The sequence below is a fragment of the Cervus elaphus genome, chromosome 8, assembly GCF_910594005.1.
Source record: "Cervus elaphus chromosome 8, mCerEla1.1, whole genome shotgun sequence".
NCBI lineage: Eukaryota > Metazoa > Chordata > Mammalia > Artiodactyla > Cervidae > Cervus > Cervus elaphus.
This window is the reverse complement of record NC_057822.1, coordinates 44,569,870-44,588,076: the sequence shown is the minus strand read 5'-3', so window position 1 is coordinate 44,588,076 and position 18,207 is coordinate 44,569,870. Positions and strand designations below refer to the sequence as shown.

The window sequence follows — 18,207 nt, the reverse complement described above, 5'->3', positions numbered from 1 at the left end:
TTGTGGTACATACACACAATAGAAGGTTACTCAGCCATAAAAAGGAATGTATTTGAGTCAGTTTTAATGGGGGGGATGAACCTAGAACCTTATACAGAGTGAAGTCAGTCAGAAAGAGAAAGATAAGTATTGTATTCTAACGCATATACACAGAATCTAGAAAAATGGTACTGAAGAATTTACTTACAGGGCAGCAATGGAGAAACAGACATAGAGAATAGACTTGTGGACATGGGGAGAGGGGAGGAGAGGGTGAGATGTATGGAAAGAGTAACACAGAAACTTACATTACCATACGTAAAATAGATAGCCAACGGGAATTTGCTTTATGTCTCAGGAAACTCAAACAGGGACTCTGTACCAACCTAGAGAGGTGGGATGGGCAGGGAGATGGGAGGGATGTTCAAAAGGGTGGGGATCTATGTATACCTATGGCTGATTCATGTTGAGGTTTGACAGAAAACAAAATTCTGTAAAGCAACTATCCTTCAATAAAAAATAATTTTTAAAAATCTGCTTGGCAACGAATTAGATAGGGGTCCGATCCCTAATCTGGGAAGTTCCCACAGGCTGTGAAGCAACTAAGTCCTTATGCCACAACTATGGAGCCTCTGCTCTAGAGCCCAGGAGCTGCCAACTACTGAAGCACACACCCTAGAGTCTGTGCTCCACAGGAAAAGCCACCGCAATGAGAAGCCCAAGCACCACAAAGAGAGTAACCTCCACTCGCCGAAACTAGAGAAAGCCCATGTGCGGCAACAAAGTCCCCAAACAGCCAAAAATAAGTAATAGTTTAAAAAATAACAACTTTTTAAAAAGATATTGAAAAAAGAAGACAGTAGACTGGACATAGATTTGCCCTGAGAAAGACTGAAGCCTAGTTTCAAATCAGCTCAGTACCGGATTGGATCAAGACGATCTGTCTTTCCTCTATGGGGATACCTAGGAGATATTGCTGGTTTGAGTCTAAACAACTGCAATAAAGAGAGTATCATAATAAAGCAACACACACTAATCTTTTGGTTTCCCAACAGTGCATATACAAACGATAAATTACACCATACTGTAGTCTATTTTTTTTCATAGTCTATTAAAGTGTTCATTATTATGTCTATAAAGCAACATACATTTCTTAATTTTATAACTTTATTGCTAAAAATAAGGCTGTATATTGTCACCCTGCTTATTTAACTTATATGCAGAGTACATCATGAGAAACTCTGGGCTGGATGAAGCACAAGCTGGAATCAAGATTTCCGGGAGAAATATCAATAACCTCAGATATGCAGATGACACCACCCTTATGGCAGAAAGTGAAGAACTAAAGAGCCTCTTGATGAAAGTGAAAGAGGAGAGTGAAAAAGTTGGCTTAAAGCTCAACATTACAGAAAACTAAGATTATGGCACCTGGTCCCATCACTTCATGGCAAATAGATGGGGAAACTGGCTGAATTTATTTTGAGGGGCTCCAAAATCACTGCAGATGGTGACTGTAGCCATGAAATTAAAAGATGCTTACTCCTTGGAAGGAAAGTTATGACCAACCTAGATAGCATATTAAAAAGCAGAGACATTACTTTGCCAACAAAGGTCCATCTAGTCAAGGCCATGGTTTTTCCAATGGTCATGTATGGATGTGAGAGTTGGAGTATGAAGAAGGCTGAGTGCCGAAGAATTGATGCTTTTGAAGTGTGGTGTTGGAGAAGACTCTTGAGAGTCCCTTGGACTGCAAGGAGATCCAACCAGTCCATCCTAAAGGAGATCAGTCCTGAGTGTTCATTGGAATTCCAGACTGATGTTGAAGCTGAACTGCAATACTTTGGCCACCTGATGCAAAGAACTGACTCATTTGAAAAGACTCTGACGCTAAGACTGAAGGCAGAAGGGGACGACAGAGATGGTTGGATGGCATCACCAACTCAATGGACATGAGTTTGAGTAAACTCCAGGAGTTGGTGATGGACAGGAAGGCCTGGTGTGCTGTGGTTCATGGGGTCACAAAGAGTCGGACAGAACTGAACGGCAACTTAACTGATAGTTAAAAAATGCTAACCAGTCAGTGAGTCCTAATCTTTTTGCTGGTCTTCCCTCAATGCTGAGGAACCAGGATTCCTGATCTTCCCTCAATGCTAACTGATCAGGGTGTTGTTTGCTGAAGGTTGAGGTGGCTGTGCCAATTTCTTAAATCAAGAAAAGTTTACCACATCAATTCACCCTTCATGAAGGATTTCTCTGTATCATGCAGTGCAGTTTGATAGTATCTTACCCACAGTAATACCAGAACTTCTTTCAAAATTGGAATTGATCCTCTTAAACTCTACTACTCCAACTAAATTTATGTAATATTCATATGCTATAATTTATTAATTATATTAATAGTATCTCCACCAAGAGTAGGTTCCATCTCAAGAAACCTGTCTCTTTGCTCACTGAAAAGTAATACCTCCTCATTCATTCAAGTTGTATATGAGGTTGCAGAGACTCAACCACATCTTCAGGCTCCACTTCTAATTCCCTATTTTCACCACATCTGCAGTTATTTCCTCCACTGAAGTCTTGAGTCCCTCGAAGTCTTCCAGGAGAATTAGAATACATGTCTAACTCTTGTTAATATTGATTTTGACCTCTTCCTATGAATCACAAATGTTCTTAACAGTATCCAGAATTGTGAATCCTTTTTTTTCATTTTTTTTCCTTTCAATTGACTGTCCATTAGAGGATCCATTAGAGGAATCACTATCTATGACAGCTGTAGCTTATTAAATAATAAAAAGAATTGTCAAGTTGAAATTACTCCTTGATCCATGGGCTGCAAAATGGATGCTGTTAGCAGGCATGAAAACATTAAATTTCCTTGTCCATCTCCCCTGAGCTCTTAGGAATGTTGTCATTTCTGCTATTGTCCTAAGTCGCTTCAGTTGTCTTGGACCTTCGTGACCCTACAGACTACCAGGCTCCTCTGTCCATGGAATTCTCTAGGCAAGAATACTGGGGTGGGTTGCCATGCCCTCCTCCAGGGGATCTTCCCAGCCCAGGGATCAAACTTCTACTGCATTGGCAGGCGGATTCTTTACCACTAACTAGCGCCACCTGGGAAGCACTGTCAATAAACAGTAGTATTTTGAAAGAAATCTTTTCTGAGCAGTCAGGTCTTAACAGTGGGCTTAATATTTTCAATAAACGTTGTCAATAGATACGCTGTCATCCAGGCTATGTTGTTCCTTCCATTTACAGAGTACTAGCAGAGTAGACTTTAGCCTACTTAAGGACCTGAGGATTTCTGAAAAGTGAAAGAGTTAAGTACCCCCAAACCACCACATAGAATGGCAGCTTTTACTATTTACACGGTACCACCCAGTGTAGCTACACTGCTACAAACTCAAAAGATGGGAACTTGAAAACTCTCGCAAAGACTCTGCAGTATTACTACATAATTTTTACCCCAGTTCCTTCTGAAACATTTGTGTTTAGTCTATGTCTTTGTCCAGTTCATAGTTGTCTTTACCATAGATATCTTTTATAAAAACCCATTTGAAAAGACTATGTATGTGAGCCCAACTATTCCAAATTCTAGACAAAACAGTAAAAATAGCAGTGGTTGGGAGATAAACCAGTAAAAATAGTGGTTGGGGGAGGTTAAGGAGGAATAGAGCAGATTTTTTACAGCAATGAAAACACTTTGTATCCTATAATGCTTAACACATGAGGGATGTGGATAATGGGGGGACAGGGGAGAGGCTACCTATGGGTGAAGCAAGTAAGTGGTATACTCTGCACTTTCTTCTCTATTTTGCTATGAATCTGCAACTATAAAGCCAACCATGTTCAATCCTAAATGGACCAAGGAGTTTAAAGCCATGGACAAAAACATGAGTTTACAGTCTATTTGATGATTCAGATTTGGCCACAAAGGATTTCTGGAAGTTTCTGTTATGAATCTTAAAGGGGTTCAGCACCTTAAGCCATTTGCAGAATCCCACTGGGAGAGATGAGAAAGCAGCAGTATTAAATTTGGGAGTGAAGGGAAAACAGAATTTGTTTGGCTAATCTCTAGTTCTTGGTATTCTATAACTTGGTTTCATTACATTTGGTTCAGAGAAGGAAGGTGTAAGTTCCAATGCAAAGTTCCAATTTAGGCAATTCCTAAAATGCAAACAAAGCCCAAAATTTCTAGACTTAATGAAAACTCCACTAAGAGATATACATCCATTCTTACAGTAACAGAATATGATGATAAAAATGAACTCTACAGCTTCATATAAATTTCATAAATAAGAAAATTTATTCTGAATAATCATTTTATACAGTAATTACTGAAAAGGACATTCATTACTATTTACTTAAATCATCCAAACAAAATAAACATGGCAATACAAAATTGCAAGAAATTTACAAAAGCTGTACAAAATAACAATATTTAAAAATGGGACTGATACAGTCCATATGGTCTCTTATAATGGAACTATACAATTATAGATTTACGTAGCTTTTTTAAGGGGGTAAAAGAAAGGATGCTTTAAGGCTTCTTTAAGAGTGATCCTTTTAGCTGGTTCATACTCCAACATTTTCTGAATAAGGTCAAAGAGAAGCTCATGTTCAGCATCTTGAGAAAGCATAAATTCCTGAAAGGAGAAGAAATACAGTCAACAGTCTTTTCTACTACCATTTAAGTTTATTTACCTACCATGAAAGAAACTCAAGGTTTTGATCATTTAAGCGAAGACCCAGGCTTACCTTCAGAGGTTTACAACGCCTTGAAACGTATCTGCCAGCAGAACTATGTTCATCCCAGTCTAATCGATCATGATGGAAATATTTACGTTTCCTAAGAATAAATTGATATCCATTCACGTTTATAATGTTGACAATGAAAACTTAAAAAACATCTAGTAAAGGTGACCGACTGATGACATTTTTCTTAAACATACCTGGTTTTCTGTATCATATGTTTTGGTAAAGGCCCAAGAATCCTTTCCATCATTGCCAAATGTTCCTTACTGTCATGCGTCTAAAATAATAAAGAAAACTTATTAACTACCTCTACTTGCACATTGTGTTTTGCTCTTATTTAACAGAGCTGCTCAGTTTTTAGTCAATGGATAGTTACAGTCACCAAAGAATGTGATCTCTAAATCAGGTACACTTATAGCAAGTTATAACTTACAAAAAAAAAAAAAAGGGCCTACAGAGTAAATTCACCACAAATTTCTTAAAGATAATTACTTGTAATATACTTAGAAGTTTTAAATAAAATAAATTATGAAAGAAATAGTGTCAGAATTACACCTGAAAAGGTAAAAGCGTTACCTAAAACACATGTATACTTTGTGTTAAAAGTGTCCATTCATATAAACAAACAATTTACTTTTGGCAAAGCTATTGAAACAGATCATTGTCACTTACTGGAAATACTGTAAACCCAAGGTAATATTCAATAAGAATACATCCTATACTCCAGACATCACATGGCTGGGACCATCCTAAAGCTGCAAAGCAAAGCAAACTGTTAATGAGAAGATTCTCAGTATTTCTTATTGTCTTTGATATTTGAGCTGGAAAGATCCTAAAAGGATCACTTAATCCAAGCTTAAACATAACACAATAGCATAGTATGTTAAGAATCCTGGCTCTGGAGACATCTGGTTTCAAGCCCCACATCAGGCTTACTTTTTTGGGACAACAGACTTACGGAAAAAAATTTTAGTCCAAGTCGTCATTTATTAGCTTGTAAAATGGGAGCAAGCTACACCATGCAAACACCAACATAAAGTATATGAAAAGTAACAGGCACTAAATTATTATGTTTTAAAATACCATCATGTATTATAAATGTGAAAACTGAAATCTATCAAGATTAAGCAATCTCTCAAAAGTCTTAAAAGAGTTGACCATTTGGAGTAAGTTTAAAATCCTTAATGTGTTTTATTATACTAACCCCTAAAATAGAAAAAGATAGTCCCACAAACACTTAGAACAGTAAATTTTAAAGTTGGCTTCAAAACAGGTCTCAAAGCATAGTTAAGAAATTCTTACCTAATATAACTTCAGGTGCCCTATAATGTCTTGTAGATACCAATGTACTATGATGTTCATCATCATATGTTGCACTCCCAAAGTCTACAACTTTAATATCTGGATTTATTAAAGTACGTTCATCACGTTTCTGAAAATCATAAATGATGGTTAAGAAGGCGTATTAAAGAGGCATAAAATATTAATTTGAAAGTGTGAAGATAAAACATCAAAGACTTACCATTTTGGGATTATATGCCTCTGTGTAGTCAGACTGTACAAATAAGATGTTTTCAGGCTTTAAGTCTGTGTGAGTCAACTTATTACTGTGCAAAACTGAAAACAAAACAGAAAAAGTTCCCATATTATAAAAACTGTGCAACTCTACAAAGCTCTACAACAAAAAGCCTGATTTTCATATGTCCAAAGAAGTGGTTAACATTCAACAGCCTGTTAGAAAACCATCAGGGACTAAAACCCACTACACCTTTCTCAAGTTAGTTCACTGAAAAACAACTGTTTAAAAAGTGAAGTAGCATATTGTTGTCAAGATGGTGAGATTTGCCATTCCTTTATTTTTAAGGCAGTGGTTCGAGACTATTGTTACATGCTGGACAATATGCTTATTTACCGAATGATATGCAGTAAACGGACCAACAGCTTGTTATCAACTGTATCTTTCCCCTACCTACTCTTAAGGCAGGCTACCAAGTACTGTATGTTAGATTTTTTCAAATATCCAAATTGGTCATTAAAATCAGCCTCACTCTGGAATATGTAAGCGCTTACAGTTCACAGACTTGCATATCTGGTATGCCATCTTCCTGATATGATCCAGTCGAAAGGGCAGAAAACCATTTTCCTTAATAAAGTCATAAGTACTAAGTCCCAATAGTTCAAACACAATGCAGACATGACCATGATGCTCAAACCACTCCAACATCTGGACACAGCGGCTATAAACATACAAAAAAACAACTGAGTACAGCCTCTCACAATTCAAATCTACCTGAGGCCATTTCCTAAGTTCTATTTTGATACTTACAATGTACTGCTAGGGTCTGTTGTATTTAAGTGTTCCAGAACTTGTATTTCTGAGCGAGCTGCTTCACAATATCTATCCACATTTTTAACTATTTTTACTGCTACATGTCTACCTCCCCTGTTAAGAAAAGGAAGTCCACATTAAAAAAAAAAACAGATATATCCATTTTTTAAATCACTCTTCAAACTGTCCTTCTATTTTGAAGCTGTATTTGTTTTTCCAATTTATGGTTTGGCATTCAGTTGTCTCATTACATGTAATTATACACATATAGTTATGTCTAATTATATGTCCAACTTCAACTCAGTGTTAGCAACTAGAATGACCTCTGGAAATATGGTAGGGTCGATACAAGCTGCATGACAGATTTTTTTCATCAGCCCATTTAACTCACTTGACTTTTTTGGTTCTTTATGCACCAACAGCTCTAATTTAACAATACTGTGACATTATCACCTCCATTTACATTCCAATTAAGACATAAAACAAACATACATGGAGTAGTTTTCTTCCTATAGTACCAGTCACTGGCTAATCTTCATTTGAACCAGGTTGCCAAAAAAGTTGGGAAATTGTGGCAGTAAAATAAAAGAGTGCTAGTTCTTAGAACCTTACCAAGCAATAGTAGGAAGCCTCCTCTAATAATTCATTTAGAAATGCTTTGTCACCCCTAAGGAGAAAGAAATTCAAACAAGAGACAAAAGAAATTTCCTATCCTATCTTATTTCAATCAGTTGTTTGAAGAACATGGATAAACTTATGACACCAATCTAGAAAGTTTTTAGCCCTAGCTTTTGTTACTAGTATCAGTTATGTCACTTTCTAAAAATATAGGTTCCTGAAGACTGGTTCAATGTCTGGGGTAAGGAAGTCTCCAGACTCCTAACATGAAACCAAGACTAAAAACTCATCTAGGGAAAAAAAAAACAAAACCACAGAACTGTTCCCAGTGGGATAACCAAAAAATACCTTCTGACACAATAAAATCTGTTCTCAGCTTGTAGAAGCAGCTTACATGCACTATAAACAGCTACTGCCTCAACGCAAAGGGCTAGTAACTTTACTGTTTCCTGTATCTAAGATAAAAACCTAAGCTAAAAGGGTATAATGACAATAACTGATTCACAGTCAGATCATATCCTTAAAACCAAATGTATTTTCTGTACTGTTCACCTTCCCAAGTCCAATTTCAGACCAAGAAACTTACGCTTTATGATCAATGCACTCCACAACTTTTCCAAAAGCTCCTTCACCTAAAGTATCAACAATTTCATCTAAAAGAGAGAAATAAAACTCAGTTATACCAAGAAGTTAAGAGTTTACTTACAATAAAGGCTATCAAATGCAGATTATTCTAGTTGATGCTACAAATTTCCTTATCACTAGACAGTTTATTGGTCAACACTGCCAAAAAACATATATAACTATTTTTAGGTCTAATTTCATTCTTAAGCTACTTTCATTAACTTTGATTTACTGTTTTGGAAGTTCTATATAACATTAAATTTCTAAAGAAAGCAAAAACACAATCCCCCCCCACCAAAAGAAATGGAAAAAACAAAACAAACAAAAACAGAGAAAGAAAAAAAGATTTCCAAATCCCTGAAATCTTAATCTATAAATAGATTATGTTATCTGAAAAGTTAATAAGTGTTGAAAAATATTCTATACATCTTGCACTTAGTACGTCTCCACTCTGACAGATCAGGTGACCCTCCTCATCATCCTCTACACTCCTGGTTCTTTTCCTTCGGTGACTCTTCTGGAAACGTCAAGTGCGCGGCACCAAGATCATCCAGCCAATCAATATACCCGAGTGAATTCAGGGCAGAATACGAAATTCATTCAGCGGGGAGATATTCAGGCATTCAGATACACGCCAGGCCACAAACGGTTGGCAGGAGCAATTTCAAATTCAGTCCCCAGAAATTCACAGGGCACATAGTTTATGTTAACAGGAGAAAAACATGGCAAGGAACAGATTTTCAGATAAGATACTCAAAGTGGCAAGGTAACAAAACATAATACAATTGTTTCTCTTAAAAAAAAAAAAATGCTTAGTTGTAGCATTCACTGAATCATAACTTTAAGTTTCTAGTGTCCTAATTTAATGTTGCAAAATTGTAGAATGTAATTATTTACTTGTCAAACGTAGACTGTGGCCAAATTATAATTTCCTAGCTAATCTAAGAAAACAAATATTGAAACAGTAAATAAAATAAAAATTCTAATGCTGGGGAGAAAAAAAAATTGGCATACAAGAGTAACATTACAGTATTTAAAATGTCATCTGAGCTTGAGCTCCAAATTAACACATAACTAACCCTAATGTTCAAGGCTGTTTTTTAGTGATAAAAGGATTAGCCAGAACAAAGGCAAAGCATAATCCTTAATCATACAAATATAAAAATCCTACTTGTAGGTAAAACTTTCATTTATCAAAGCAAATCAAATTTCTCAAAGTACCATAAAAATATTTTCAGAATATTTTGTAATCCCTGCTATAAACTAACAGACATTATCTCCACTATTTCACTGGAATGACAATCAGTTGCCAATGATTAATAAAATCTGTTACCATATAAAATTAAACATGTACTGTATTTCAGGAACTTCCTATCCAATGCACAAAGAATCCTGCAAGTTAAAACTGAGATGACTTCATCTTAAATAGAATTTTCTCAAATGATCAAACACAAATTCAAGTTTTCCTGTTCCACATGGGAAATAAAAGTTCCAAAAAATTTAAAAGAGCTCATACCCCATGTGAACGATGATATGAAGTGCTGTCGTGAATTCTGTGTTTGCTTTTATAACTACTTCTCCCACTTCTACAAGAGGACTTGCTACTATGGTTCTGATATCTGCTTTCATAATCTCTATGTCGATGTCCAGGTTCACATCCTTGACTGTAGTCATTTCTGTATTCATCAATGTAGCGTCGACTATGATAATCTTTCTCATTTAAGGATCTGCTTTCCAGGTAATAGCTAGAAAAAGAATTTTTTTCAATGCTTTTATGTTGGTATCAAATATCCTCAAATTTTCAGTAAATCTCTTAAAATAGTACTCATTAAAAAAATTTTTTTCCCACCAAAAAACAGACTTCCAATTTTACAACCATAGCTGAAAACAGCAATGCATCAGTTAAGTCAGTTCTAGTTTTAATAATGAAAATGTATTCCCCACCAGTTTTACTGAAATCAAACTGACATGTTAATATTGTAATGGAAGTATTTTCCTACTGAGATACTAAGAACCCTCCTTACCTATCAGATGTTTTAGAGTAATTGTATCTGCAGCGCTTGTTCTCCCGTGCACTGCTATGCGATCTCTTCTTTCTTTTATGACTGCCGCTGCTGCTCCTCCATTTTCCATAATCCCAATCTTTTTCATCCCAATCAGGACAGTAACTTCTTTTTGAGTGTCTCATCTACATGAAAGACAAGTTTTCCCGGTTAAGTTGTATCCCACATGTCACATTTTAATAAAACTCGTCCTCTAAAATTCATTCGAGTTGTGACGTTTTAACTGTTCTTCTAAATCAAAGCTCAAAAGTCATCATTACCCAACTATGAGGGAAATCCTTTCCTGCCAAAACTACAAATTCCTAACTTGAAAAAGACATTATACAGAAACGACTTTTCATCAACTACCGTTCATACCAGTACTAACAACCGGGCTCCATCTCGACTCTATACAAACACAAGCGTCGAAATCAAGACGCTCCAATTGTTCCGAGAAGGGGAGGCAGAAACATCCACGCCTAAAAGGCCCGATCACCCGACTTCTCACACGCCCCTTCAACTACACAATATTATTCCTGTTTCCTTGAGTCCCTATACCTAACTTTTGCTTTCACCACTGAGGGCAAATTCACTCGCCATTTTCTTTCGAGTCGCCTTACATCGAGTCAATGTGCTCTTCTCTTTGTTAAGAGCATAGTTCCTCAGAAGAGCGTGACTTAGGCACATTCCAGAACCCAAGTCATCGCCAACCTCCCCCACACCCCCACCCCGCCGCCATCTTAAGAGCCCGTCCGAGGCCTGCCGTCGCAGACAACATGGCGGCCGCGGACGCCGGGCTCGGCCCTCCCCGGTTCCTCCGGGGGAGACAAACGTTCGAGAACCTCTGTCCGCCTAGCGAACTCTTCGTCGCGGATCACACAAATTCGCAGCAACGGCCTTGACAAAGCTTGGAATAGGAGCGGACCATCTTTCTACAGCTAGGGGAGGGGAGCGGGAGGCGGAGAAGAAAAGATCACCGCGCCAGAGACTGCGGGCGGCCAACAAGCCTGTGGGGGAGCTTCACGGGCGTTCTCGAGGCACAAAAGGGGGTCCCGACATCTAGCCCGCCTCTCCCTGCGTCTTACCGTCCTGGCCAGAGAGTCCAAGCCTAAGGAGGCAATGCTTGCAACACGACCACGGAGAAAACCCAGCTGGCTGCGACAAGCTCCTACGGCAGTATGGAGCTAACAACCGCAGCGTCTGGACTCCTGGAAAACAAGATGACTAGGCAAGCGCGTCTCCGCCTCCGGAGGGGGCGGGGCGGGGCGGGGCGGGGCGGGGCGTGCACGCGCGTAGGGCTGAGCTGGTGAGCCTTATGCGCAGGCGCTGGGTGGGAGCTCAGAGACAATAGGTGGACCGAGGCAAGGCTCTGTCAGCGGCCATTTTGGCCTCGCTCACCGTTCTCAGAAAACATTGTGTTGGGTAGAAAAGACTCTTTCATCGTCACTAAAAATTGTGTTCGTGAACACTAGAAATGAAGAAAAGTGGGGGAAGCGGGTACAAAGTAGCGTGTGTCCTGATTGCAACCGCTTAAACTGAAAGATTACACCATCTGCATCAAGTAGCCCCAAATTAGGAATTGTCTGGATTTGGGCTTTTGTTCTGAGACATTTTAAAACTAGTTAAATCTTACGTGACTGAGACCCACACTCACTGAGGTTAGATTGTAAAGATTTTTACCGAGGTTTTAGAAATCGAAATGTGAGAGCCAGAGCCTGGAGACAGGAAGTGGGACTCCACAGGAAAGCAACATTTCCGCGTTAAGAAGCCTCTAAGGTGTAAAGATCAAGTAAACTGAAAAGGGAAAATTATCACGCATGAAGATGGAGCATACTTGTGTTTTTTGCACAAGAGAGCAACGTAGATAACCTGCCCATTACAGATGGACTACTGTAGCGTAAAGTGATGAGGAGGAATACACATAGGAATTCCCCAAATTCCTATGGTGGTTTGCATTTCTTAAGCCTCGTCTCTGAAAATGGTTTAAAATCTTTAATACTTAGATTTTTATATGGGATCAGGATCACTAAATTTAAGGTTAGTGTTTCACTTGTAAGGGAGAAATTTCTCACAGTAACTTATGAAATATGCTATTAAGTATATGTTTCTCAGCACATTTAAATGTTAACCAAAACATAGGGAATCCCAGTCTTTGGAGAATAATAGTTAATCACATTGTGTTAACACTGAGCATAGGTTCTCACTTAATCCTAACAGCAATCTAAATATGGGTATTAACCATATTCTGCTAACACAGGCCAAAGTTGCAGCGAATGACTGTACAGAGAGCAAGTTCAGTTCAGTTCAGTCACTCAGTCGTGTTAGGCTCTTTGTGACCCCATGAACCACAGCACACCAGGCCTCCCTGTCCATCGCCAACTCCTGGAATCTACCCAAACTCATGTCCATTGAGTGGGTGATGCCATCCAACCATCTCATCCTCTGTCATCCCCTTCTCCTCCTGCCCTCAATCTCTCCCAACATCAGGGGCTTTTCAAATGAGTCAGCTCTTCTTATCAGGTGCCCAAAAGATTGGAGTTTCAACTTAACATCCGTCCTTCCAATGAACACCCAGGACTGATTTCCTTTAGCATGGACTGGTTGGATCTCCTTGCAGTCCAAGGGACTCTCAAGAGTCTTCTCCAACACCACAGTTCAAAAGCATCAATTCTTCAGCCCTCAGCTTTCTTTATAGTCCAACTCTCACATCCATACATGACCACTGGAAAAACCATATCCTTGACTAGACGGACCTTTGTTGGCAAAGTAATGTCTCTGCTTTTTAATAAGCTGTCTAGGTTGGCCATAACTTTCCTTCCAAGGAGTAAGCGTCTTTTAATTTCATGGCTGTAATCACCATCTGCAGTGATTTTGGAGCCCAGAAAAATAAAGTCAGTCACTGTTTCTCCATCTATTTCCCATGAAGTGATGGGACCAGATGCCATGATCTTAGTTTTCTGAATGTTAAGCTTTAAGCCAACTTTTTCACTCTCCTCTTTCACTTTCATCAAGAGGCTCTTTAGTTCTTCCTCACTTTCTGCCATAAGGGTGGTGTCATCTGCATATCTGAGGTTATTGATATTTCTCCCAGCAATCTTGATTCCAGCTTGTGCAAGTTGATATGTTTAATTTCTTTAGGAGAATTCCTCATTGTAAAATTGCTGGGTAAAAGGTGAAGAAATCTTGTACTTGTTTTCCAAAGTGATTTTAAATTTAACAAAACCCATATCTAACCAATTAGTGATTTGGGATATATCCAAAGTTTCGTTTATTAACTATTTTAGTGTTAATGCATGTTATGGGCTGTTTGAAGGGCTGTGTCTCCACCTCCACACATATTCATAGTTTTAAGTCCTAGCTCCCACTATTTCAGAATGTGACTGTAGTGTCAACTGGAAAAAATGCACAGTGTGAGAGTTGTGTTGTTCAGGTGCTATTTTGTGTCTGACTCTTTGTGACCCCCATGAGCTGCAGCACACTAGGCTTCTCTGTCCATCACTATCTCCCTGAGTTTGCTCGAACTCATGTCCATTGAATCAGTGATGCCATACAACCATCTCATTCTCCGTCACCCCTTTCTCCTCCTGCCCTCAATCTTTCCCAGCATCAGGGTCTTTTCCAATGAGTCATCTCTCCACATCTGGTGGCCAAAGTATTGGAGCTTCAGCATCAGGTGACCAGTGGCTCCTGGGTGGGTGATTGGCTCCACAGCTGACAGTGACTCCTGAGCAGCGGATCAGTCCCAGGGCAGTCAAAGGCAGCAGTGAGTCCGAGGTGCTGGACATCATTCAACATACCTCCAGCCTTCCCCAGATCCCCTTCCCAGCCACTCTAGTAGGGCCTTTGTCTTGACTCCTGGCTGCACATTGACCGACACCCAACAGCCAGTTAAGGTTTAAACAAGTTCAACGGACACCAACAGTGGGACAGCCAGGGCACCAGGCATGTCATCCAGCTGTACTGAGTGGCAGAAGGGCGTGTCTGCTAATTAGGACCGGACAAAATATGGTCCACTGGAGAATGGAATGGCAAACCACTTCAGTATTCTTGCCTTGAGAGTCTCATGAACAGTATGAAAAGGCAAAAAGAGAGTTGTGAGTTAAGTGTTTTTTTTGAGGCAAAATACCCAGAGACAGCCTTGCCAGTAGCTCTTAGGAACTGCTCCCAAGAGGTAGGGAGAGAAGTCAGTATTACATATGATTTTACTGAAAGGAGTTAGTGCCAGAAAGCACATATCTTGGCAGAAAGTTGCTGCTGATGACAGAGGGGCAGATGTTTCCATTAATGATTTTAGTGCTTTTCTAGATATGAGAAGATGCAAGAAATTGAGCTCGAAAAATATTTTCCCGAAAATACCTATTTGAAGGTGTGTTCTGCCAGCTTCTCCCAAAGCAAACTCCTTTCAAGGTGTGTCAAAAGTCAGCGACTGCAGTGGCTAGTGACTTCATTCTTATACTGTAGAACCAGATGGAAAGCAGCATTTTTCAGTTGGCAGTAAATAGTGTCTTTACAGAGATAATTAGGATTAAATGAGGTCATTAGGGAGAGGCCTAATTCAATTTAGCTGGTGTCTTTCTAAAAAGAGACTAGGAAACACACCCAGAGGAATGATGAGGTTAAGACAGGAGATGGTCATCTACAAGCCAAGGAGAATGGCCTCAAGAGTAAACAACCCTGCCCACACCTTGACCTCCCAACTTTTAGTCTCTAGAACTGTACGAAAATTTTCTGTTGTTTAAGCCACCCAGTCTCTGATACAGTACTTTGTTTTGGCTGCTCTTAGTGCATAACATTAAAAAATGTTATTTTGGTGGATACTGAACTTGTAACTTTGGTTTCTAATTAGTGAGGTTGAACATTTTCTCTTTTCTCTTGTGACTTGCCCATTCATATCTATTCCTGTTTTGAATGTACAACTCTCTTTTGTCCTATTTGCATTCAGTTAAACCCATTTCATCTTTGCCTTTATCAAGTTTGTAAACTGAGAAATTCCTTTCCTCTTCAGAGGAATTCTTTGAAATGTTTTAGGTTTCTCATGTATATTCTTTAAATAGGCAACTCTTTTACCTATCTGGAATTTTGGTATATCATGTGAATTCTTTTGCTTTTCTCCATGTCATTTACCAGTTACCCTAACACAAATTATAGAATAACCCTTCTCTTTTTAAAAAATGATTTTGGATCTTGCTTTTTAAAAAATTTTTAATGTTTATTTATTTTTGGCTGTGTTGGGTCTTCATTTCTGTGTGTGGGCTTTCTTGAGTTGCAGTATGTGGGCTTCTCATTGCAGTGGCTTCTCTTGTTGCAGAGCATGGGCTCTAGGGTGCATGGATTTAGTGCTCTGAGGTGTGTGGGATCTTCCCAGTTCAGGGATTGAACCTGTGTCTCCTACATTAACAGGCAGATTCTTTACCACCGAGCCACCAGTGAAGCTCCTGGATACTGCTTTAAATAAACTATGTATACACTGTTAAGTTTCCCAGCCAGGGATTGAACCTTGCTCCCTGCATTGGAAGCATGGAGTCTTAACCACTGAACCACCAGGGAAGTCCTACACTATTATTCTAGCCTCATTCCTCACATCATAACACTTTTAATATTTGCTGCTTTATAAAAATTGGGGGTTAATTCCTTTTCATTATATTTTTAAAATTTTCTTTTATCATTTTTCTTGTAAATTTACTTTAAAATTATTATATGGAGTTCCAATCACTTACCTGAACCACAGTTGGTACAAATTGAATTGAAAAAATGCATCAGTTTTCTTTTCAACCCATTGGTGAAATAGTAACTAATCTATCCATTTTACTAAATTGATTAAAAGTTGAGTTCTATGTATTAAAATTTATCTATTTACATGCCTGTTAGCGTCACAGACTGAGCTCCCATAGAGTAGGCAATGTCATATGCACCTTTGTCTCCAAACCTGGAAGAAGCTTAATAAATTACTAGTTTTAGTAATTAAACATATCTTCAGAAATACCCAACATAGAGAGTATAAATGTGTTACTAAATGGATCTGGAAATTTCCAAGTTCAACCAAGATATAAATTTTAACTACTCAATTTGCCATTAACCAAAACAAAAGGTCTGCAAGACTTCTACTCAAAAGAGAACTCCAAACCAAAATCTAACAGGACTGAGGAATTCTAATGAATTCAGGTCCATTTCTACAGCAGAGAAGGTTTCAGGCATAGTTTGTTTATACTATCCTTGGACTCATCCTCCTCCCTCTGCTGTGAAACCATGATTATCTGGCAACTGCTGATAGTCTAGGTCAAGGGCTGGCAAACTGTTCCTGAAAGGGCCAGATAGTAAATATTCTAGGCTTGCAGGATATTTGGTCTCTGTCACAGCCAATCAACTCTGCTGCTGTAGAAGACTCCCTGCATAAACACAGGAATGGCAGAGTTCTAAGAAAATGTTACTTACAAAAACAGGTACCCAGCCTAAGGGCTGCAGTTTCCCAACCTCTAGTCTAGATGGGGAATCATATTAATTTCTTTTTAAAGAGAATTTGGGTTGATCAGCAACATTCTAGTCTTCTTAGTAGTTTATGGGCTTTCCTGGTGGCTCAGACAGTAAAGGGCCTACCTGCAATGTAGAAGACCCAGGTTCGATCCCTGGGTTGGAAAGATCCCTTGGAGAAGGGAAAGGTTACCCACTCCAGTATTCTTGCCTAGACAGTTCCATGGACAGAGGAACCTGGTAGGCTATAATCCATGGGGTCGCTAAGAATTGGACACGACTGAGCAACTAACACTTTGACTTTCAATTTATGGAACAGATATCAGTCACCCAACTGCTAATGTGATCAGTGAACCAGTCAATTCAGTGTGAGTGGACAGAAATCAATGTTCTGAGTTTTGATCCTCACTACCTACAAGAGGCCCATGGGTGCAGTCAATATACTTCCTTATCTATGAGATCCTTATGGGTACAGCTGAGCAGACCTAAGAATGAGTTCAAAGAACCCAAAAGTCTCCATATTGGCAACACTAAAAAAAACAATGGCACAGTTTGGAATAAAAATTGAGGGAATGTCAGTCAGTACAAAAACATCCTGACAATCAGTAAAATACTCTTAAGGGTGGTGACAAAATTCAATATGCTTGGAGAAGAAATATATCAAGGGTGAATGGATTTAGAGACTGTCATAAAGTTAAGTCAGAAAGAGGAAAACAAATATTGTATATTAACACATATATGTGGGACAGTGAGTAAAAGCAGAGACCTGATTTTCCTAGTCACATGCTTGTTTGAGGGATTATGTCCTTAAGCAGGGGGACAAAAAAAAAAAAAAGTCTTATCTGATCTACCAAACTTATTTTTCTGTATTCCATCAAGTATCTTATAAACAAAGATGTTCACATTAGGTTTACTCTGACAGATGAACTCTATGTGACATAACAGGGTAAAGAAAAAAGAAATTGATAAAATAATATTTTAAAATCAGATTGTGATTGATAACTTATACTCTAGGATAACTAGACTGACTAAAATCAAATCACTGTCTAAACACCTTATGAAATTCTATCACAGAGTCAGAAGAATTCAAAGACTATTTCATCATTACATATAAACAAAAACAAATAAAGCTGCAGAAAAATGCCCAAAGACATTTTCTCATTGGATGAACAATGTGAGGTCTTATTGGTCATAGGTTAACTATTTGGTGTATTTTATATTTTGAAATTGCCAGAACATTCCCATGGGAAACAACATAGCTGTTATTTTTGTGGTTAAAAGAGAAAAAAGATATCAAGAAGTGACAAACCAAATTCTGACCCAAAAAAGGCCTTAATACTAATTCTAGAAACTAATGATTAAATTAAAGAGGTGAAACAAAACCTGAGGGCACTG

General features: G+C 38.5%; 1 protein-coding gene across 2 annotated transcripts; it reads right to left on the bottom strand.

Moving 5' to 3' along the window:
• Nucleotides 1-4,259: 4,259 nt before the first annotated feature.
• Nucleotides 4,260-11,580, bottom strand: CLK1 (CDC like kinase 1). Of its 2 annotated transcripts, XM_043910426.1 has the most exons (13): nucleotides 11,430-11,580; nucleotides 10,327-10,490; nucleotides 9,819-10,047; nucleotides 8,729-8,819; nucleotides 8,265-8,331; nucleotides 7,058-7,174; nucleotides 6,802-6,968; nucleotides 6,254-6,348; nucleotides 6,034-6,163; nucleotides 5,404-5,486; nucleotides 4,929-5,008; nucleotides 4,735-4,825; nucleotides 4,260-4,622 (listed from the first exon to the last, which is right to left on the bottom strand). In XM_043910426.1, exons 2-13 carry the CDS (start codon nucleotides 10,488-10,490, stop codon nucleotides 4,479-4,481), a joined length of 1,458 nt encoding a protein of 485 aa, XP_043766361.1. In that variant the 5' UTR covers nucleotides 11,430-11,580; the 3' UTR covers nucleotides 4,260-4,478. The 2 variants fall into 2 exon arrangements, with proteins under 2 accessions (XP_043766361.1, XP_043766362.1); XM_043910427.1 differs by lacking the exons at nucleotides 8,729-8,819; nucleotides 10,327-10,490; nucleotides 11,430-11,580 and having other exon boundaries at nucleotides 9,819-9,957.
• Nucleotides 11,581-18,207: the final 6,627 nt, after the last annotated feature.

Coding starts and splice junctions, on each gene's coding strand:
- CLK1 (XM_043910426.1), bottom strand. CDS start 10,490: ATGAGACACTCAAAAAGAAGTTACTGTCCTGATTGGGATGAAAAAGAT. Junction 7,175..8,264: donor GAGTGCATTGATCATAAAGC/GTAAGTTTCTTG, acceptor TTTTCTTAACAG/GGGAGGTAGACATGTAGCAG. Junction 4,623..4,734: donor GGCGTTGTAAACCTCTGAAG/GTAAGCCTGGGT, acceptor TTCTCCTTTCAG/GAATTTATGCTTTCTCAAGA.